This window comes from Mirounga leonina, unplaced genomic scaffold, assembly GCF_011800145.1.
Source record: "Mirounga leonina isolate KUSES-001 unplaced genomic scaffold, KU_Mleo_1.0 Mir_125, whole genome shotgun sequence".
NCBI classification, from domain to species: domain Eukaryota; kingdom Metazoa; phylum Chordata; class Mammalia; order Carnivora; family Phocidae; genus Mirounga; species Mirounga leonina.
Window position 1 is genome coordinate 12703135 of NW_023270305.1, and position 19638 is coordinate 12722772.

General features: G+C 53.5%; 1 protein-coding gene across 7 annotated transcripts in view; it reads right to left on the bottom strand.

The window, feature by feature from the left end:
• Nucleotides 1-4041: 4041 nt before the first annotated feature.
• DNMT3A (DNA methyltransferase 3 alpha) overlaps nucleotides 4042-19638 on the bottom strand; it is a 103931-nt gene continuing 88334 nt past the window's right edge. For 6 of the 7 annotated variants that reach the window (XM_035000709.1, XM_035000707.1, XM_035000710.1 and 3 more), the window contains 10 exons: nucleotides 19341-19453; nucleotides 19056-19239; nucleotides 18831-18915; nucleotides 16858-17003; nucleotides 15982-16072; nucleotides 15644-15792; nucleotides 14476-14561; nucleotides 12298-12367; nucleotides 11380-11498; nucleotides 4042-10610 (listed from right to left, as the gene is read on the bottom strand). In XM_035000709.1, the coding sequence (XP_034856600.1) occupies nucleotides 10469-10610; nucleotides 11380-11498; nucleotides 12298-12367; nucleotides 14476-14561; nucleotides 15644-15792; nucleotides 15982-16072; nucleotides 16858-17003; nucleotides 18831-18915; nucleotides 19056-19239; nucleotides 19341-19453 (1185 nt within the window). In that variant the 3' untranslated portion in view covers nucleotides 4042-10468. The other variant, XM_035000711.1, reaches the window with a different exon arrangement.

Here is a 19638-nt window from a genome sequence, read left to right on the forward strand (position 1 = left end):
TGAGCCACCCAGGCGCCCTAAAGGGTTTGATTTTTAATAAGATTATTCTGTGTGTTGGATGGCCTGGAAGGGACAGGAACAGAGCAAAGAGATCTGTTGTGGTATGATGGGGACAGAGACCAGTCAGGGACAGATGATGAGGACTTGGGGAAAAGCTGCAAAAGTAAGATAGTGAAAAATGGCCCAAATGAGGGTATATTTAGAGGTAAGTGTGTCAGAGCAAGCTGGCGAGCTGGAAGTGGGATGTGACAGAAAGGGGAATCGAGGATGAGCCCCAGGGTCCTTGACACCAACTAAGCACCAGCTACTAAGACATAGAAGTATGGGAGCAAGCTGGGAGGAGACCAAGAGTTCTGGGATTTTAGGGGGGTTTTTTGGTTTGGTTTTGTTTTTGAGAGAGAGAGAGAGAGCAGGGGAGGAACAGAGGGAGAGAGAATCTGAAGCAGGCTCCACTCCCTGTGCAGAGCTCAACACAGGGCTCAATCTCATGACCCTGGGATCATGACCTGAGCCGAAATCAAGAGTCAGATGCTTCACCGACGGAGCCACCCAGATGCCCCAAGAGTTCTGTTTTTGACAGGTCATGTTTGAAGTGCCCGTTTCACACCCAAGTGGAGAGGTCAAGCAGGCAGCTGGACAGGAGAACCTGGGCCTCGGGGGACATCAGGGTGAAAGCAGACGAGCGATCCCCAAGCCCTCCAACATGTAGAGAACAGGAAAGAGCCAAGGAAGCCAGGGGGTAAGAAGACACGGGGTATGATGTCAGGAGCCCCGGGAAGAAGATGTTTCAGGGAGGAGAGAGGCCCCCCGGGCCCCAGCTCCTGAGAAGGGACATGGGGGGGGGCCCACTGGGGCAGGTGGACGAGAATGGGAGCACAAAAGCAAAGTCCTCAAATCTCAGGAGTGCTTTCAAGTTTTGCTGTGAAGTGGAGCAGAGAAATCGGGCATCTGGGGGAGGTCAAGGGACAGTGTGCACGTGTGTTTAAGATCGATGGTGCCATTAAGGAAATGCTCAGGGGAAAACAGAGATTAATGGTGCCAGACTTAGGAGCCATGGCCAAGCAGGAGGCCAGAGTGGGATTCCGAGCCAGACAAGGGTGGTCCTAGTGGAGGGAGGCCCCTGAACCAGGAGCAGGGACGGGCTGGGGCAGGAAGGGACAGGGAGATCACAGAAGTCCTCACACCGGGCCAGGCAGAACCTAGGTGATCTACACAGCTCCTGGCACAGTTTTGTGAGCCAAGTTGGGGCCAGGCCAGGGATGGTCGTGCAGCGAGAGGCGGGGGCCTTGTGTTTCCCTCCGAGTGAAAGCTTCCGAGAGGCTTTAGGTTCCCTCCCTTAACCCACACACACCCTCTTTGGCCGAAGCCCTGGGCTCAGCGAGGGCCGAGTGGCAGCGTGTCTCCACAGGCCGGGCTCCTTGCTTCCCCAGGCCCCGAAACTGCCTCCCACACCTGCCAGGAGCCACAAGCTTGACAGACAAAAAGACGAGACCCAGGTTTCCAGCCAGAGGACTGAGCTCAAGACCGGTAGCTAACTCCACCCAAGGTCACACAGCATTCAGATCCCAGCATTCTAAATGCTGTTGTCTTCCTTCTGAGACAGTTTAGGGCACTTGCAACTTCATAACCCCCAAACCTCCAGGCCCTTTCCTCCCAACCCAGCTGCACCCCCCTAGGATTCCTGCAGAGAGGAGCAAAATATGCCAACTGAGGTGAATGGGCCTTGTTCTTTTAAAGTGTATTGGAAGCAAAGAGAAAGGGAGCTTTGGGGGTGATGCCAGGAGCCCATCACAGGGGAGCCCTGTTCCCCTCGGATGTGACCTCCTTATGCCCCCATATTCAACATATACTCTCTTCCCTTCAGGGAAGCCCCCCACCTAACACCCCACTGCCCGTGCCTGCCACCTCTGGCCTATGCCTTTGGCCCCCACAACCAGCCACCTCCCAGAAAGCCTGTCTCCCTCCCTCCTCTATTCCACCCCACATTCACCACGTCAATCTTGCCAAGTCCGGGGAAGTTTCTCCTGAACCAGCGAGCCTGGGCCTGGTGGTGTGCACGGTCTCCACCCCACCCCAGGGAAGACCCACCTGGGCAGTCCCGTTGGGCTGTGGGCCCTGTCACCTCACTCCTGCCCAGCCCTGACCCCTCTCTCTCCCTACTCCTCCACCATTAAATGGTACCTCATTTAAATGCAGGAACTTCACGAGATGGTTTTTACTAATGGAACGACCCCCGCAGCTCCTTCCTGTATGCTCTGGCCATGCCACCCATCTCCATCCAGCTCAGATGACACTGGCGCACTCCATACTGATGACATCCTCCCATTCCTCCTTAGCCTTGGAACCCGAGTCTCAAAGATTCAGGGTGCATTCCATCCCCCACAGGCTTCCTCCACGTGGGCACAATTTAGTGACCAGTGTTTCTACCTCCAGCTTCTTGCTACAGATTTCTAGCTTTTCGGCGGGGGATGTTTGAGCCTTCACTTCCCCACTGGGATTAACACTTTTCTGAGTTGGTCCAACTAAGGACTATGTTTGTTTTTTTCCTGGACTGAGAGCCTCAGAGCTTAAGATCTACTACAGGTCTGCTGACCACTTGGAGGAAATCAGGTAAATGTGTCAGGAGCCAGCCAAAATCTTTCTCTCTTTGTCCCAGTACATCTCACTTCTGGGAATCTAGTTAAGGAGAAAAAACACAAAATATAGGGGGGAAAAAAAACCCAACACATAAAGATATTTATTACAGCTCTATTTATAGCTAAAATAAAATGCATATATATAGAAACATATCCAACAAGAAAATACCATGCAGCCATTTGAGGGAAAAAAAAAAAGCATTCTACATCAACACTGAAAAATAGAAAAAAAGTAGGACAAAAGTTAAATGTACATTTACAATTTTGTAAAGAAAAGTGCCCATGAGAAAAGTTTATTTTCTCCTTTTTCTCCAATTTCCCCTTTAGGATTTCTTTCAAAGCAGCCAACAAAGTGGTGCAGTCCTAAACCCCTCCCAAAGTCTAAGGCAGGAAAGAAACCTTGAATAATCTACCCTTAAGGGAAGCAGCTGTTGGCAGGGACTTGCTTGGCACTTGGGAGATAGAAACACCACACGGAACGCCAGGGTCTTAGAGCTGAGATGTGGCAGGAAGATCCCGTTCCTATGTGTGTTCAGATTCCGGTTTTTAGATGGTGGAGACTGGGAGTCACTGAGTGACTCATAGACAAAGAATTGTAAGGATGAAGGGGACATTGCATACGAATGGACTCTTCAAGCCATAAGGCACTGTCCGCTTGCAAGACAGTTCTGAGAAGGGGCTGGGCAGCGAGAGGAGCCCAGACTCAGGGTTTCAAGGAAGCCCAGTAGTATCCCCAAACGGCTGCCCAGTACCTCTCCACTGCCATTCCCGGAGGCCCCATGCACTGCTGGCCAGGGGCCAAGAAGGATCTATCTTCAGCTGAGCTGAAATGGGCTGACTTCCCGCAAACTGGCCCCACTTCTGCCTGCTTTTTGGAACTACCCAGAACAATCGCAGCCCCTCGGCCTTGCCCTGTCAGTGTTTGCAAACATCTCTCGATTCTCTCTTTTTTAGGCCAAATGCCTCAGTCTGTTCCAGGGTCCCCTGCACTGTCCAGACTGCCTACCTCCGAGAAACCCCCTAGGGAGGGGAACAGTGCCCGTAACCAAAAGCCCTCCGCTCGTCTGACCCAGGCACTGGCACAAGGCCCCCCGTCTCCCGGCAGCCTGAAAACTCCTACCCCTCAGCCCAGGACAGATTTTGCTCCTTCAGCGACCTCGTCTCACTCCGTAACTTATGTTGGAGCTTCGAGCTGACAAAACTGTCCCTTTTTGCATCCAGTCTACAGCCCCTATTTAATGCTCACGCAGGTGATATTTTCAAGGGAGAAACTGCATTGTCTGGACCCAATGCCAGTCCCTCCCCACTTGGGCACTTGACCCCTCTGGGAAGGCTGTGAACAGTCATGTGGGGGGGGGGGGAAGGAGACGCAAGACAAAAGGACATTATTACGGTGCTTTTTCCGTTTTTCTTTTTGCACAAAAACAGTCCATTTATTCAAGTGTTCTCCAGCACAAGTACATTAGAAAGGAGCTTTATTATATTCTTCTGGGCACAAAAAAAATGTGATGAAGGCGGAACTGACAGACTTTCTACATCTGCTGTACGCATTGACCTCTTTAATTATTTCATAAACAGCTATGTCACGAGCATCACTTACACAGAGATACAACAGAACACCGGGGGACGGGGCTGGGGACCCACTCGGGGTGGGGGGGCCCCCCTCTCCCGCGCCCCTCCTTGGATGTCCCAGAACCAGACTGTGAAATGTACATTATTATTGTCAATAAATAGAGAAGCAACCCTAAAAAAAAAAAAAAATACAGTGGTGAAAGGATGCTGGAACCAGGAAAACAAACAAACGAAAAAAAAAAAAACCCCAAAGAAAAAAAAAAAAGAGGAACTGAAGAGAAAGGCTGGGGTGGGGGAAGGGCGGGGGAGGAAGTCCTGCATTTAGCTGCGTGGAATGTGGAGTAAAAGTGCTCTGCCGCGGGGGGTCAAAGCGAAATCGTCTGTAACAGTAAAAGGTATTACCAAATCAGCTACAGAGTTTATTCTTCAGTATGAATACATGATTTCCCACAAATAAGTAAGCACCCGCTACTTCAATGCCTCAGCTAAAACACATGAAATCGCTCATTTAGTTTTCAAGTACAAAGTTAAAATGCCTTTTTAATAATAATATATCAGAGTAAAATAATAGTCTCTTTTAAACTCCACTACAAGAAAACAAAACAAACAGTCATTGTCCAGACAGCAGACTTAATTTAACAATATATATTTTTAATAAAATGTTTTTAGCACCTTGTTGAGTCACCTCCTCCCTCTGCGTATTCTAAGAAATTTCGGCATTTTGGTTGGATGTTGAATTCTAGAGCTGTGCGACCGAATCAGTCTGGGAAGTGAAATGGGACTGGTGTGAGGCTTTCGATCCCTGCTCATCTCCTCAGGTGCAGGGGCTGGAGGCTGCGGGACTGGGGTGGGGCGCGGGGAGCGGGGAGCCGCCTGCCCTCCTGCAGCCCTCCGGTGGAGCAGACTGGGGGGGTTTCCAGTTACCAGAGTTCCAGGAGTCCATGGGCCTCCGTTCAGGCAATTCAGCCACAGTCACAAATAGCAAAGGGACCTTGTGTCCTTGTCCTCGCTGCTTTAGACCTGCCTGTTTCTCCCGCCCCAGAAGCTCCACTGCCTAGGGTCCGTGATGGGCAAGAGGTCACCAAGCAAAGGCCCCCCTCAGCCAGGTCTCTGAGACACACAGGGACAGGAGGGGCTGCCCTCGCTTCCCAAAGACACCCAGGCTTTCCTTTACCAAAATGTAAAGATTCGAGAGCTTCTGCTAGAACCTCAGAGTCTATCCTTGCCATCAATCTCCCCCTCTTTCCTCCCAGATCCTGCAAACATGTGTCGTGAATCCCTGCCTCAGCAGGGTCAGGCCGGGAGGCCGTGCCAGCTCCGGGCCAGGCCTCCACAACAGCCCCCCATCCTGTGCTGGAGGAAAGCCTTCAGCTCTCCTGCCAAGGACAACTCCGATGTCACCTCTAATCACAAGCACTGGGAGCAACCAGACTAGACAATGCCCGAAGACAAACTCAGATCCCTCACCTCCTGGGATCAGAACGGGGCCTGGCTAGAAATTCTGTTCTCGCCAGAATCTTGGGTCTGCTGTTCCCCTGACCAAAGGGAACAACCAGCCCTCTCTAGATCACAGCGCCAGGGGAGGCCCCAAGGCCCTAATCCACAGTTTGAGGGGACTCCTGCAAGTTTCCTAAAAATGACTGCTCCGAAAGCCACAGCAACCTCTGGCCAAGCAGAACGGCGACAGGAATTCAAAACCTCCTCCGAGATCAACTTTATGTATACCTAGATCGTCAAACACAGGAGGACTCTGGATTGCAGTTTTCCTGGAGCACATGCTTCCCAGATGGCTCCTTCCCTTGCTCCTGCGACAGACCTTCCTGTGCTGGAGATGGTAGGTATTCTCATCTAGGTTTTCCCAGAACCACCAGCGAAGCGGGGAGGAGGGGGAGCCGACCCTCAAGAGACCAGTTCAGTGTCCAGCAGCCTTCCCTGCTGCCCGGTCTGCCTGTCCCAATCCACACCCTAGCGACTCACCAAGACTCCCACGGGCATCTCCACCAGCCAACCACTCCCAGGCCTGTCTCAAAAGCTAAGAGGTCCTGGACGCTCTTTGGGGAAGTTTGCTTTCTAGAAGAATGTTCAATAGCAGGAAGGTTCTGAGGTCTAGAGAGAAAAACAGATAGTAACACACTCATGGCGTGATCTGCTGACTGCAAGAACCCTCTCCCCGCCCCAGTCCTCACCTGCTGCTCCCCCAGCCAACTGCTCTCCAGCCAATCCCACGGGGAAGGGGCTTAGCACCGGCCAGCTTGAGGCCCGGCCCACAGGGCTCAGCAGCTGCCTGCGGGAGACTCACTTCCTCCCCAGGCAGGCGACCGTCGGCTCTGTGACCTTGGCACAAGCCCCCGGCAACCTCCCCCAGACAAAAGCCACCCATCTCTTTGGCGCCATCTTCTACTTGGCACCTGCCACAAATGGGGAGGCATCAGCCTCAGTACCCAGAAGCCCTGGTTTCCAGGGGTAAATTTCGTAAGAAAAATCCCACTGGGGACATACTCCAGAATTTTCCCTGGGCCTTCTTGGTTTCTCCTACTCCACGCCTCTACCCTTGGCTTCACCCACAGCAAGTGTAATGATCCCCTCCTTAATCCTCACGCAACCCTGCCTCGGCCAAAGCACAGCCCTCCTTTAGAAGGCGACCAGATCCATGTCCCCAGAAGCACCCCAACCAGGGCTAGAAGCAGACTGTTGCGAGCATCGGGCACGGCCAAGCTGGTACGTTCCCAAGTTCTACTGAGGGGACCAAGCCCGTGGGGCGGGCTGGAAGAAAAGCTGGTGATTGCTAACGGTCATCTGGCCCATTCTGGGGCCTAGTCAGGTTGCTGGACCAGGAGAAACAAGTACTCCTCAGGATCAGTCACAACAAGCAGGCGTCCCCCCAGCAAGCTGGCCAGCCCACACTAAGCCCTCAGGCTTGCTGCCTCCACGGCTACCACACCAACCCCCCGGTGAAGCTTGGGCCATCGGGAAAGGCAAACTCCTTCACGTAAGCAGTGGACGAAAGGCCTAGGAGGGCCAGGAGAGCTGGAAAGTCTGTTTGCAGAGGCAGGCCCGTGAAGAGCCGGTCCTGACACTGGGGGCTGCGAAGACCTTAGCCTTGGCCAGTGGGGGAGGGAGCACCTTGGACTGCCTGAGGCAGCCCCTCCTCCCCGCAGCCCTCCTGGAGTGGTGCTGGTGGACCCAGGCCAGGGAGATGGAGCCCAGCTGGAGAAGGAGGGGACGAGGGTGAGCACCACGGGTTAGGTACAGGGATTCCAAAGAGGGAGGGGCAGAGGTATTCCCCCTCCTAGCTGCTCCAGCCCCAAGGGGGCCCACCGTGGCCACCTGCCGCCAAGTCACAGAGTTGGCAGGGAGCAAACTGGGTGTGATCTTAAAAACCAATCTGACAAGGAAACACGTAGCCTGAAGCCCAGGACCAAGCACCTCTAAAAGGAGTGGGAGACCGTGGCCACCAGCTGTGAGCTTACTCCTGAGCAATGAGCGAGGGATTCAAAGCCTTGGTTTAGTTTTGTCACCAATTACTAATTTACTTTATTCAAAAGATGAGTTTCACTGTCCCATTTTTCTTTTTTTTTTTTTTCCCAATGGAAGCCCCCTGGCCAAGACAGACCTGGATGTCAATTTTATTTTGATTGGGGGAGAATAGGTAGGGGGAGTCGAGGGCTGACTTGACTGGTGCCTAGAGTTGCAGGTCAGTATCACAGGTTGCTAACAGAAGAATCTTTTGACATCACCAGGGGCAAAAGAGATAGAATGCTACCTGCTAGAGGAGAGCACCTGCGGGAATAAAACCTCCTCCTTTTCCTGCCTTCAGCACCTAGCAACTTCTGGGATTGAGAGTCTACCTGCAATCAGGGCAACAGAGGTAAAGAGCTGCAGGGTCGACGCCACAAAGTCCTGAATCCTGGGGAGAAGAGCGCTGGGAGCCCCCCGGCTGTGTGTGTGTGTGTGTGTGTGTGTGCCCATTCCGCATCTGTAGAGATCGGTTCCTGTGTATGCGTGTGGGATTGATTGATTGGTGTGGGGCTTATGTCTGCAGTGGGACCCGAGGCTCAGCACTCTGAGCCCCCTCGCCCCGCTCCCCACTACATAATATTTCTTATACATGACCCTATCTATGTATTTATATAGCGCCTATCACCGTAGGCCCTATCTTCTAGGGATGCGAACTTGGGACCATGTGCTTGACGGCACCCCTCCCAGCCCTGCCCGTCCCAGGAGGTGCCATCCCCCCTCCCATTATAAAATATATATCTCTATATGCCACATATCTACACCCCATCTATTCAGGCAAGCATCTGCCCATTGGGCCCTCACCCTGGAGCCACTGATGCTGGCCCTGCCTACCGCCAACGCCTGCCTCGGTAGGAGGGGCAACCAAGTGTCCGTGCCCTTGGGGCTCCAGGAGCTGCCGGCTCCGGGTAAGAGCACGGCTATCATCAGACCAAGTACTAGAAAAGAAATACACACCACTCCAATCATACACACGAGGAGAGAGATGGCCTGGTCCTCCCTCCGGCCCTGACACGCACGACTCAGAGGAGGGGAAGTAGAAGAGAGGAGAGACGCGCCCGGAAGGCCGGCCTCGGGGACTCCCCTGGCCGCCCAGCTTTCGCTGCGCCCGGTGGCCCACCTGGCCCGAGGGGTGGGGAGCCAGGGCACCAGGGCCACCGCTAACTTAGAAGCACCCTGCTCCCCGCACCTCGGTTTGAAACTGCAAGGGAGGGGGGGTTGGGTTTTTGTTTTCTTAAAGAAAAAATCTGAAAACAAACATAATTATAACCAGAACCATAAGAATAATTATTAACAAAAGGTGTCATCAGCCTCCCAGTATAAAACTGCAGCCTTTGGAGATGACCAAAAACATCACATTCCAGGGGCCGGAAGCCGCCTTGTGCACAGAGGGTGGATGGTGAGGGCCTCATAAAAGAACACACAAAAGGCGACTTAGACAGGAAAGCACCAGTACGTTTTGTATGTTTTTTTATTTGCTCCAGGTGGGGTTTTAACGGTCACTTGCCCACACTCTGGATTATTTCTGATCCCACCACAAGGAGCCCTCGAATCGGCTAATGTGAGAAATTGGGAAGGAAGACCCCTTATCCTGTCATCTTGCCGAGGGAGTCTCCTTTTCGAAAAAAAATCAAAAGGTTATTGCGTGAGCCTGGATGAATCCCACTCTCAGCTCTCCACGGTCCGACCCACCTCCCCTCACCCCCGTTTTTGACAGGGAGAAGCAGGAGAACGCGGGTCCCGGATTCTCCCCCTTCACCTTGTTCAATACCGGGGGAAAGCCCACCGCGGCAACGATTCACCTTCAAGCTGCCTCCCTTCTCCATCCTCGGTTTAACCCTTTGCACGTAAGGCAACGTGGAAGCTGATGTTTTTACTCATCTCGCTGTTTAAAGCACCAGTATGAAGTCGGGTTGTACAGTAGTTAACAGTACCTTTTATATATAGATCTCATATCTATCATATATATATAAACTGTAAACAAGAGGTAACAGCGGCTTCTAGAAACTGATTTTCTTCAAGGTTTCCTGTGTGGTAGGCACCTGAAATACTGTATAAAAGGGTCTTGTGTGTTCTGTCTTCCTGCTGCTAGTTGGGCTCTGTTCTGCATGACCAGGAATGGTGCTGGCAAGACAGCTCAGCGGCTGGGAGGGAATTCTGCCGCTGAGTGTCACTATTTTCTGTCCCTTGCTTGTGCTCCTATCTGATCAGGCTAGAGACAACAACGAAAAAAAAAAAAAAAAAAAAAAAGATATATAGTAAAAAAAAAAAAATTCAATATATAGATTTCTATAGAATTTCCTTTTTTCCTTTTCTCCCACCCTTCTTCTGCAAGGTATTGTTACTATTTCTTGTTACTGATTTTTGCTGCAACAAACCCTCTCGTTTCAGTCACAGCAAGAAACAAAAACCCAAACAAACAGAAAACCCCTCTGAAAAGAGTAGAAAACAAAAGGTTTGACCAAAACCAAAAAAAAGGGGGTGGGGGGTGGGGGGGGGGGAGGGAGCTTGGTTTTGTTTTTAAATAGGACTGAAGATTAACATTGAAAAATCAGGAGATGATGTCCAACCCTTTGTGCAAGGCAAAGCCTCCGGTACTTCGGACTCTGTGGTTTCTGTTTGAAATTCCTTTTTCTCTTCTGGGTGCTGATACTCCTCTCGATCCTCATGTTGTTGGTGTTTTGTGTTTTGTGTTTTTTGTTTGTTTAACTTTGTGTCACTACCTCAGTTTGCCCTCATGTCCCTTACACACAAGCAAAATATTCCTTCAGCGGAGCGAAGAGGTGGCGGATGACCGGCACGCTCCACGACCGGCCCAGCAGTCTCTGCCTCGCCAAGCGGCTCATGTTGGAGACGTCGGTATAGTGGACAGGGAAGCCAAACACCCTGGGGAGAAAAGGCAGAAAGGGCGGGGGTGAGCGCGGGCGGGTGCGATCCGGCTGCATCTTCCGTCTGTGTCGCCAACCACGACTCAGGCACCCTGCCACCTGCCGGGGGCCTGAAGGGAAGGAAGCCAACCGCCGCCCGGAGTGGCCACAGGACAGAAACAAAGTTAGCATCGGGGAAAGACACCTCCAGGGCGTGCTCCGCCGGAGACGGAGCCGCAGCAGGTACCTGGAGTCTATCCGTAATAAACGCGCATCCCTAGGACCTCGCCCACAAGAGCAAGAACTCGACAAAGGAGCCGAACTCTTGCCCGACTGCAGGAGCTCCAAGCTTCTGTCTGCTCGCGTCGCGTATGTCAAGGGTCGCTTCGGCTAAACTGCAGTTCCACTGGGGACCAGGAGGCCGTCTAGCCCGTGAGTCTGGTTTGCACCCAGTCAGGGCATGAGGGTGCGCGGCCCGCCTGGTCCTGTGCTGTCCTGGTTTGCACAGTTCCCGAAATGAGCGGCCCTGTTTCCTGGGAGTTTAGCCACGGCCCCCTGAGCCCACTCCTAGATCCCTCTGATCCTGGGCCCGGCCTTACAATGCACAGGAGTGTCCCCCTACCTCCAGGAACCTGCCCTGCTGGGAAATGCTCGGGGAGACCCACTGCTCACGTGGTATCTGGGCAAGCTACGAGCCCGGCCGGAAGGGGCAGCGATCCCTCCCTCAGAGGCCGCAACCGCCACGAGCCACGCATCCCACGACACCAGCACGTGGCCTCGGGTACTACCTTTCCATTTCAGTGCACCATAAGATGTCCTCTTTCTCATTCATGAAGACGGGGAAATGCTGGTCTTTGCCTTGCTTTATGGAGTTCGACCTAGTAGTAATGGTCCGCACTTTGCTGAACTAGAAGATGAGGAGAGGAAAAGAGGAATGAGCACTCGTTCGCTGGCCATGCATCCAACACGTGTGCCAGGCATGGGCCGGGACGGGTGAATCAAACACGGACAAGGCCTGGTCCACACAGGTGGCCGGGGTAAGGCTCCAGCGCGGGCCTCCACAGACCCCACTGCCCTGCTCTTCTTCCCACTTGGAGGTCACCCGGCCATCCTCAGTCCAGGCTCGCTGGCCAAGGACTTGAGAGGGAGCAGCTCGCACCACTGAACTTCCTCAGTCTTCTACGAATGGGTTCTTGCACACGTGTAGTGACTTTGCAGGCAAAAGGATCCCAAATTACTGAGGGGCGCCCGCAGGGCTGGATGCTGGCGCCCCGACTCATGGAACCTGACGCCCGATACACTCACTCCGGGAGATTTCTCCAGAGAGAAATGCAGCTTCCACATCACAGGAGAATGCGCCGTCCTGAAGGCTTGTGCAATAGGTCCTGGCCAAAACGTTTAAGCGCCCTAGCAGATCCAGGGACTTTGGCAAAGACTTCTTAAGTGTCTGCTTCTTCCAGGACCAGCAGGCGATGCTCAACGAGGGACTGAAGACCGGGAAGGATTTCTGATCTCTCTCCTTGCCATCCAGGCTCTCCCCTGGGCGCCCCCCTCTGGCCGGCTAGGTGTACGACCCCGAGCCACCTCCTAAACTGTTCTCCGCACCAGCAGGGGACACTGGCCTGGACAGCACTCGGGCTCATCCTGCCCTCTCTGCCCTTCTCCCTACCCCCCAGCAGAGAGAGGGCTTTGGCACCGGGGCTAACCTTGGCTATTCTGCCGTGCTCCAGACACTCCTGCAGCTCCAGCTTATCATTCACAGTGGATGCCAACGGCCTAGGAAGCAGAAAGAGAGGTAATGACAGAGACCAGGAGACCAGCAGGGATGCAGCCAGCAGCCAGGACTCACACGGAGAGGTAAAAGGGGACTGTCGTCACCCGCACACACTGAGACCCCCTTCAAACTCCCCCAGAACATTCGCACACACACTGCAGCCATCCACGGACAGCACACCAAGCGTTAACCCTTAAACCTAAATTCCACAGTGGTCTCAATCTACAAATAAGCAGATACCACCTGTCCACAAGAAGGAAAACCCAGGGCGCCTGGGTGGCTCAGTCGTTAAGCGTCTGCCTTCGGCTCAGGTCATGATCCCAGGGTCCTGGGATTGAGTCCCACATCGGGCTCCCTGCTCGGCAGGAAGCCTGCTTCTCCCTCTCCCACTCCCCCTGCTTGTGTTCCCTCTCTCATTGTCTCTCTGTCAAATAAATTTAAAAAGATCTTAAAAAAAAAAAAGGAAGGAAAACCCAATGACTTTTATGCCAGTCATCGTGAAACATACTGAGTTCTAAAAGTATCTGTCACAGGGTCACCTGGGTGGCTCAGTCGGTTAAGCATCTGACCTGGGCTCAGGTGATGATCTCAGGGTCCTGGGATCGAGCCCCGCTTCGGGAATCGGCACTGAGTGAGGCCGTCTGCTTGTCCCTCTCCCTCTGCCCCTCCCCCCACCCAAGGGTTCTCTAATAAAATCTTTTAAAAAAAAAGTATCCGTCACAAAGCAAGCTTTGGGGGTGACCAAATGTTCTGTACCTTTGAATACGGGGATGGCTGCATGGGTGTATGCTGGATGAAATTCATCGAAGCGTGCACCTGAACTGTACAGTTTAAAAGGCTTTAACTTCTGCACAGTGCCCAGAAGACCACAGTTCTGTGACACTGAATGTGTCACTTCTCAGAGAGCGGAGCAGATCACTGAACGTCACCTTTAGGGCTGACCTTTTCTGATATTTCACACAGCAGTCTACCATCTCAGCATGGGACCCAAAGGGACCCGTGGCCAAAGTGCACGCCTCCAGCCTCCGCCCTATTTATGCACACACACACCCCCTACATGGCCCCACACAGTACCTCTGCTCCACCTCGAAGCTCAGAGTTCTAGAATTTTAGAGTTGGAAGAAGCAGGTGAGAACAATCCCATAGGACCAAGGTCTGTGAGGAGACACTGAGTTCGTGGCTCCATGGAATACTGGACCACATAACCCAGTCTACTCTTCCAGGACACAGGTACAGCTGGGGAACCTAGGAAGGGGCACTCAACGGTCTGTAGGTCAGCTATCCCATGGACAGGTCTCCTTCCCATCAATAAACCTTCACAAAAGATAGCAGCTTTGTAAAGCGGGGTATGAGACTGGGATGTTCCTACAACTTCATGCTAATGGCGGAGAGGGAGAGAAGACTGAAGCCAGATTAGATGATGTGAACAATTTATAGATACAACAAAGTTGACAATCCACTCTTAGAACATTCTGGAAAATATTTCCCTGCATAACAGATATCCAGATGGGGTGGATCTCACTCTGCTCTTGAACTGCTGACTCTCAATCAGAATTCCTTTCTCCTCACAGGCCTTTTTATAATCCAACTATGACACTGAAGAAATGAAGTTATCTTTGTTCCCAGACATTAACATCTCTCTCTGTGTAACCTAAATAAAGAACCTCCTCCCAACGATGGACCCGAAGCCACAAAGTGTGTGGCTCATAAGCAAAGCAGGACTCTCTAAGCTGCACCCAGCAGGTGTGGCCCAGCTGTGGGCACCACTCTTCCCCATCCCAACTCCACCCTCCACAGCTTCACCTCTGAAGACCGAGGACAAGCTGACTCCAGATACGTCACCAGTGCACGAGAACCAACGATGTAACTCGGCAGCATGGTGAGTCTCCTATTTCAACCACTAGCCGTTGGTTTCTCAGGCAAATATTTTCTATACCCTCACTCCCCTTCCCCCTCAAGGAGAAGGAAACAGAAGAACGTGGTAGAGCAGCAAGCTAGTCAGCGGGGGAGGGTGCCCAAGAGCGGCCACTCAGTGATCGCCTCCTCCTTGGGCCGAGCTGCCTGCAGACACCAACCCACTGCCTCCCCAGGCCCGAGCACTCTCACCAACCTGTTCATACCAGGAAGGTTCCCCCAGAAGTAGCGGGCCCTGTGTGCAGCTGACACTTCTTTGGCATCAATCATCACAGGGTTGGACTATAAAACAGGAGAAAGATTAAAGATGAGCGAGAGAGGAACAGCAGACGGTGCCAGGAAATTATGCTAGTTTGGAGCCTTACAGCCTCAGAGGCTCTTGCTTACTCCTCTCTCAGGAAGCCACGCAGTGGGACAGCCTGAAGCCTCCAGGAAAAGCCAGAATGGAACCCAGCCACATTCCACATGCTCTCGTTAGAACATTCTAGACCACTGCAGTCTAACTGAACATTCTGTGATGATGGACAGGTTTTCTGTCTGCACTGTTCAGTGGAGTGGCTGCAGGTGGCTAATGAGTACTTGAAATGAGGCTCGAGCGACAGACGAATTTTAATGTTACTTTAAATACCACACGTGCCTGAGGACTACCCTAACTGGACTACGTAGCTCTAGCTCACCCAGAGGCTCTGAGCAAGAAAGTTCCAATGAGTGCAGACGTGTTCACTGTATGTCCAGATCATGAGCCAAATAGACACTTGCTCACGCTTCAGAACACCCGCTCGAGGCGTTACTGACCCCAAGACTCTGGAGCATGGGCTCGAGCTCCCAGACCGCCCACCCCGAGAATGCCTCTGGCCACAGAGACCCTCTGTGCATGCCTCCAACCCGGCTCAGCACGGACATGGGACCCACGTTATGGGGAATAAAAACAGGTAAGCCGTGTCTTTTACTTCCCAGGCACCACAGCGCATCTGTCATGGTGCCAGGGAGTGAGGGCAAGCCATTCTGGTCGGGGAAGATTGGCGTGGCCACCTCAAAGGGCGCCCCTAGGGAAACACCACTCAGAATCCCAAACTCTAGGAGCCTGGCACCCCACCCTATTAGGAACAGTCAAGTCCTTCAAGCCCTGAGGCCCACACCCACACACTACCTCTTAGAGTCAGACCACAGGTTCTGTCCAGAGCAGGCCTCGACCAGTGTCTCCTCCCTGTCTAACTGGGAAGCCCTCGAGCTTCCCGAACAGGCCCCTTGCAAAGCAGAAGTCACCAGTCCCCAGCTCCACAATGCAGATGAGACAGGGATAAAGCAGCAGTCCAAGGTAGAAGCCATTAGTGAGCTGGCCAAACCAAGGTTGCTGGCTATACCTCGAGAAATCGCGAGATGTCCCTCTTGTCACTAACGCCCATGGCCACCACATTCTCAAAGAGCCAGAAGAAGGGGCGGTCATCTCCCTCCTTGGGCCGCGCATCATGCAGGAGGCGGTAGAACTCAAAGAAGAGCCGGCCAGTGCCCTCTGAGAGGTCGGAAGAGAAAGCCATCAGCTGGGGCTGTCTGCACGAGACAGTGGTGTGGCTCGGGCACAGGGAGGGCAAGGGAGGACAGGGTCATCGGGAGTAGCTGTCCCAGGGCAGAAATGTCCAAGTAGGAAACCTACGTGCGGAAGCACCAGCTCAGAAGGTGGAGGGGTGAGCACGGCACCTACCGTAGAGTCCTTTACGGGCAGGGTTGACGATGGAGAGATCATTGCAAGGACTGCCCCCAATCACCAGATCGAACGGGCCCCACTCCTGGATCTGGGAGGATAAAGGTAATGGGATGGCCTGATGTCCGGGGACAGAGGCAGAAAGGAAGAAGGAAGTTATCCGTGGACTTGGCTAAAAAAAGTACTTTGGCACCGGAGAGAGGAGACCCAGCGGCTCGGTATGCTCACTCTACACCTTCATAAGTACATACTTCACACACACACAGCACCACGGGCAAGTCACTGAGGCTCTCTGAGCTCAGTTTCCTAAACAAAGGGAAGGGATCCAGTTGGATCATCTTGGAGGCCAGCAGGGAGACAGCTGTGCTCCCAACACGAAAAGCAGCCACTTAGGGGGAAGGCGGTCCAGGCCGGGCAGCTGACCATGAAGGCATTTTGCGCTCTGTGCACTTTGGGCAGGGTGTCCGGGCCATCTGAATGCCCTCCAAACGCCCTTGGGGATCCCTGAGGGCCTGCAGTTTCAGGGTCGTAGACACAGTTAACTGGAAAGGCAAAGGGTCACCTGGGCAAGACCCTGCCAGAGTCCCCCCCAGAAACGGAGGCTGGTAAAGCTGTTGCCAAAAGTACTGGGAAAATGGGAACCAAAGCGCTCTGCTACAAAGGCCCTGAAGCTAGTCAGGGGGCAGCCGGAGCCTCAAAAGGCCAGCTCCCGGTTCCCACTGGAATCTGCCCATATTCCACACGGCAGAGAAGAGACTGGGAAAAAGGAGAAAGGAAAAGAGCAAATGAGCAAAATGCCAGAGGGCCGCCGCCGCCCCCAGGAGCAAAGTGCAAGGGACACAGAGAAGTGGGACGGGACCCACGACACTGACGTACATGCTTCTGCGTGACGCTGCGGACGTCCCCGACGTACATGATCTTCCCCTGGTGCCGCACCATGCCCACCGTGATGGAGTCCTCACACACCTCTGAGGCGATGTAGCGGTCCACCTGAATTCCCAAGTCCTTCAGCACCAGAAGCCCTGTGCCAGCCAGCGAAAGGCACGGTCACTGGGGCTCCTCCCCAGCACCCTGGTCTTCGCAGGGGGCTCTCCGGCCAGCCGGACACATGGGTCAGCAACAGGCCTGAGCCCTACCCTGCCCAGTGAGCTGCAGGATCCTTCTGGATCCCATTTCATACCTACTCTGATCTACTTAGAAGGCCGTCAAGACCAGACAATAGGTGGTTTCCAGGACCAGAGAAAACAGCAGGTGACTTTTTGGGTGGCCTTTTCTTTGCTGTTCCTACATCCTGCATAGACTGCTCCTTCCTCACCCCCCCACCCATGGCCTCCTGCTGCACTTCATCCTCCAAGACTCAACATAAATGCCACCTGCTCCAAGAAGGTTTCATCAACACCCCCACACCGCACCCTGCAGCCCCCTGGAAGCAACCCCCTCCGCTGTAAGCCCCCCACGCTTTGCATCTCTCTCCAACTCCTCAGAACCCTGTGTATTCCTCATTCAGCTCTCCTCTTAGATTGCAAATGCTCTTCAGAACAGAGGAGCTCACCCAGGTTTCCTCCCGAGCAAACTACACTCACTTCCTTACCATGACCCCTTCACAAGTGTTTGCTGGATTGAGGGCAAGGAAACAATGAGAACAGACCCTGAGAGCCTCTGGAGAAATAGGGTTCAGCAGCACCATTTCCTGCTCCCAGAGACCTCCCCACCGAGGAGTTTTTCCAGCCTCTCGGGGTGTGGCGTGGTTTAAGAGGGCCTCCAGGTTCTGGCCTGGGAAACCAAGGCTGTAAATTAATTTCCCTAGGTTTATAGAATCTCAACACTAAGCCGAGAACAGAATATAAACATCTGGCCTGGGATGCCACCCCGCCCGGGCCCTCTGACAGCCCGTCTCCCTCCGGTCACGTGAAGACACCTGTACTGAGGAGGTTATTCCTTTCTTAAGAACTGAGAAGCCGTCGGCCTGGGGCTATGGCAGGGGGGTGGGTATGTGTCAGGAGCACCTTGCGGGAGGGCTCTCGGGCAAGGTCAAGAACCATATGAAACAAACTTCCTACGCTGTGCCCCAGCTCTCCCTACAAGAGAGTAGTTTACGTATATAATGATGTGTGTGTAAGGATGCTTGTCACAGCGCTGCTCGTAACAGAGAAAAATAATCAACAACCCAACAGAGGGTTAGTTACATAAATCATGGTACTTTCCACCCAATGGAATCCTATGCAGCATTTACAAATAAAGGATGCAGTTCCATGTTAACATGAAAAAGCAGTCATGACAGCAAATGAAAAGGCGAGTTACAACACAGTGTGCGTTTTACTATACTCTCGTTTTATTTTTCTAGCTACGTAGGATTCTAGAAACACACATACATATATGCACGGAAAAAAAAACATCAAAGGATATTCACCAAAATGCTAATTATAGAATTATATATTATTTTTTACTCTCTTGTTTATCGTTTTTTTGGGGTTTTTTTTGTTTTTTTTTGTTTTTTTACTGTGACTTACAGTCATCGTACGACAGAACACTGCCTATGTTTCCGTTCTGGTCGCCGAGTCTGTCCTTTGAGGCTTTGTGAAAATCTTCAATAATCTCTAATGATCACCCTGTCCAATGCTGGAGCTCACCACCCCCCCAACAAAGACACGTGCCTCCCGGACACAGCAGCTGACCACGATTTTACTTCTCACTCAACACAAATTTTCCTCGGCGGGGTACCAATTCAACGGCTGTCGTGTTAACTATTGTTTATCGTGTGAGAAACACACGCGGTCCCTCACGCGGAGCTCCCCTGCCCCGGGACAGGGACGGCAGCACCTCGTGGGGCTCGGGGGCCACACGCTCACCTGTAGCAATTCCGTCAAATAGAGACAGCACCCGGATGGGCTTCCTCTTCTCGGCTGGGACAGGTGGGTACACCTTCGGAGGGTCCTAGGTGGCGAGCACAACGGGCCAGGTAAGTGCCCAGGAGGATTCTGCAGGTGGGCACCCAGGGCTGGCCCCCCCAGCCCCGCTAGGACCGCTCTGGCTTCGGAACCCGCCCCCGCGAACGGCCCAGGCCCAGCACTCACAAATTCCTGGTCGTGGTTATTGGCGAAGAACATCTGGAGCCGCGAGGGCCAGTCGTCCCGCCGCCGCAGCAGCCCGTAGGTGCCCTTGTGCCCACACATGTAGCAGTTCCAGGGGTCCTCCTTGATGGCTGCCTGGGCAGCCCCTGGCCCCACCAAGAGGTCCACACACTCCACACAGAAGCACCTGGAAGGAAGCCCAGTGTAGCGGGGGGGAGAGGGGAGCTTCTCAGCCCCAGAGGGAGCCTGGCTGGGGGTGGGGGGAGGGGGCGGGCCGGGGAGCCTCACCTGCAACAGTTGTTGTTCCCGCACATGAGCACCTCGCGCCCCCCGCAGCAGATGGTGCAGTATGACTGGTACCCATCATCATCGTACTGGTACGCACACTCCAGGAAGCAATTCTAGAGGGCGGGGGCGGGGGGGGCACGTCAGAGACCACTGGGCAGCACCCCACGCGGCCAGCGTGACGGCAGGCTTTGCGCCCGGCCTCTGGGCCCCGACCCAGGAACCGTAATCCGTCCTTGCGGGCGTGAGCCTGCCGCCTACTGAGCCACACGCGTGGGAAGGGGCCAGCAGGTGTCCCGAC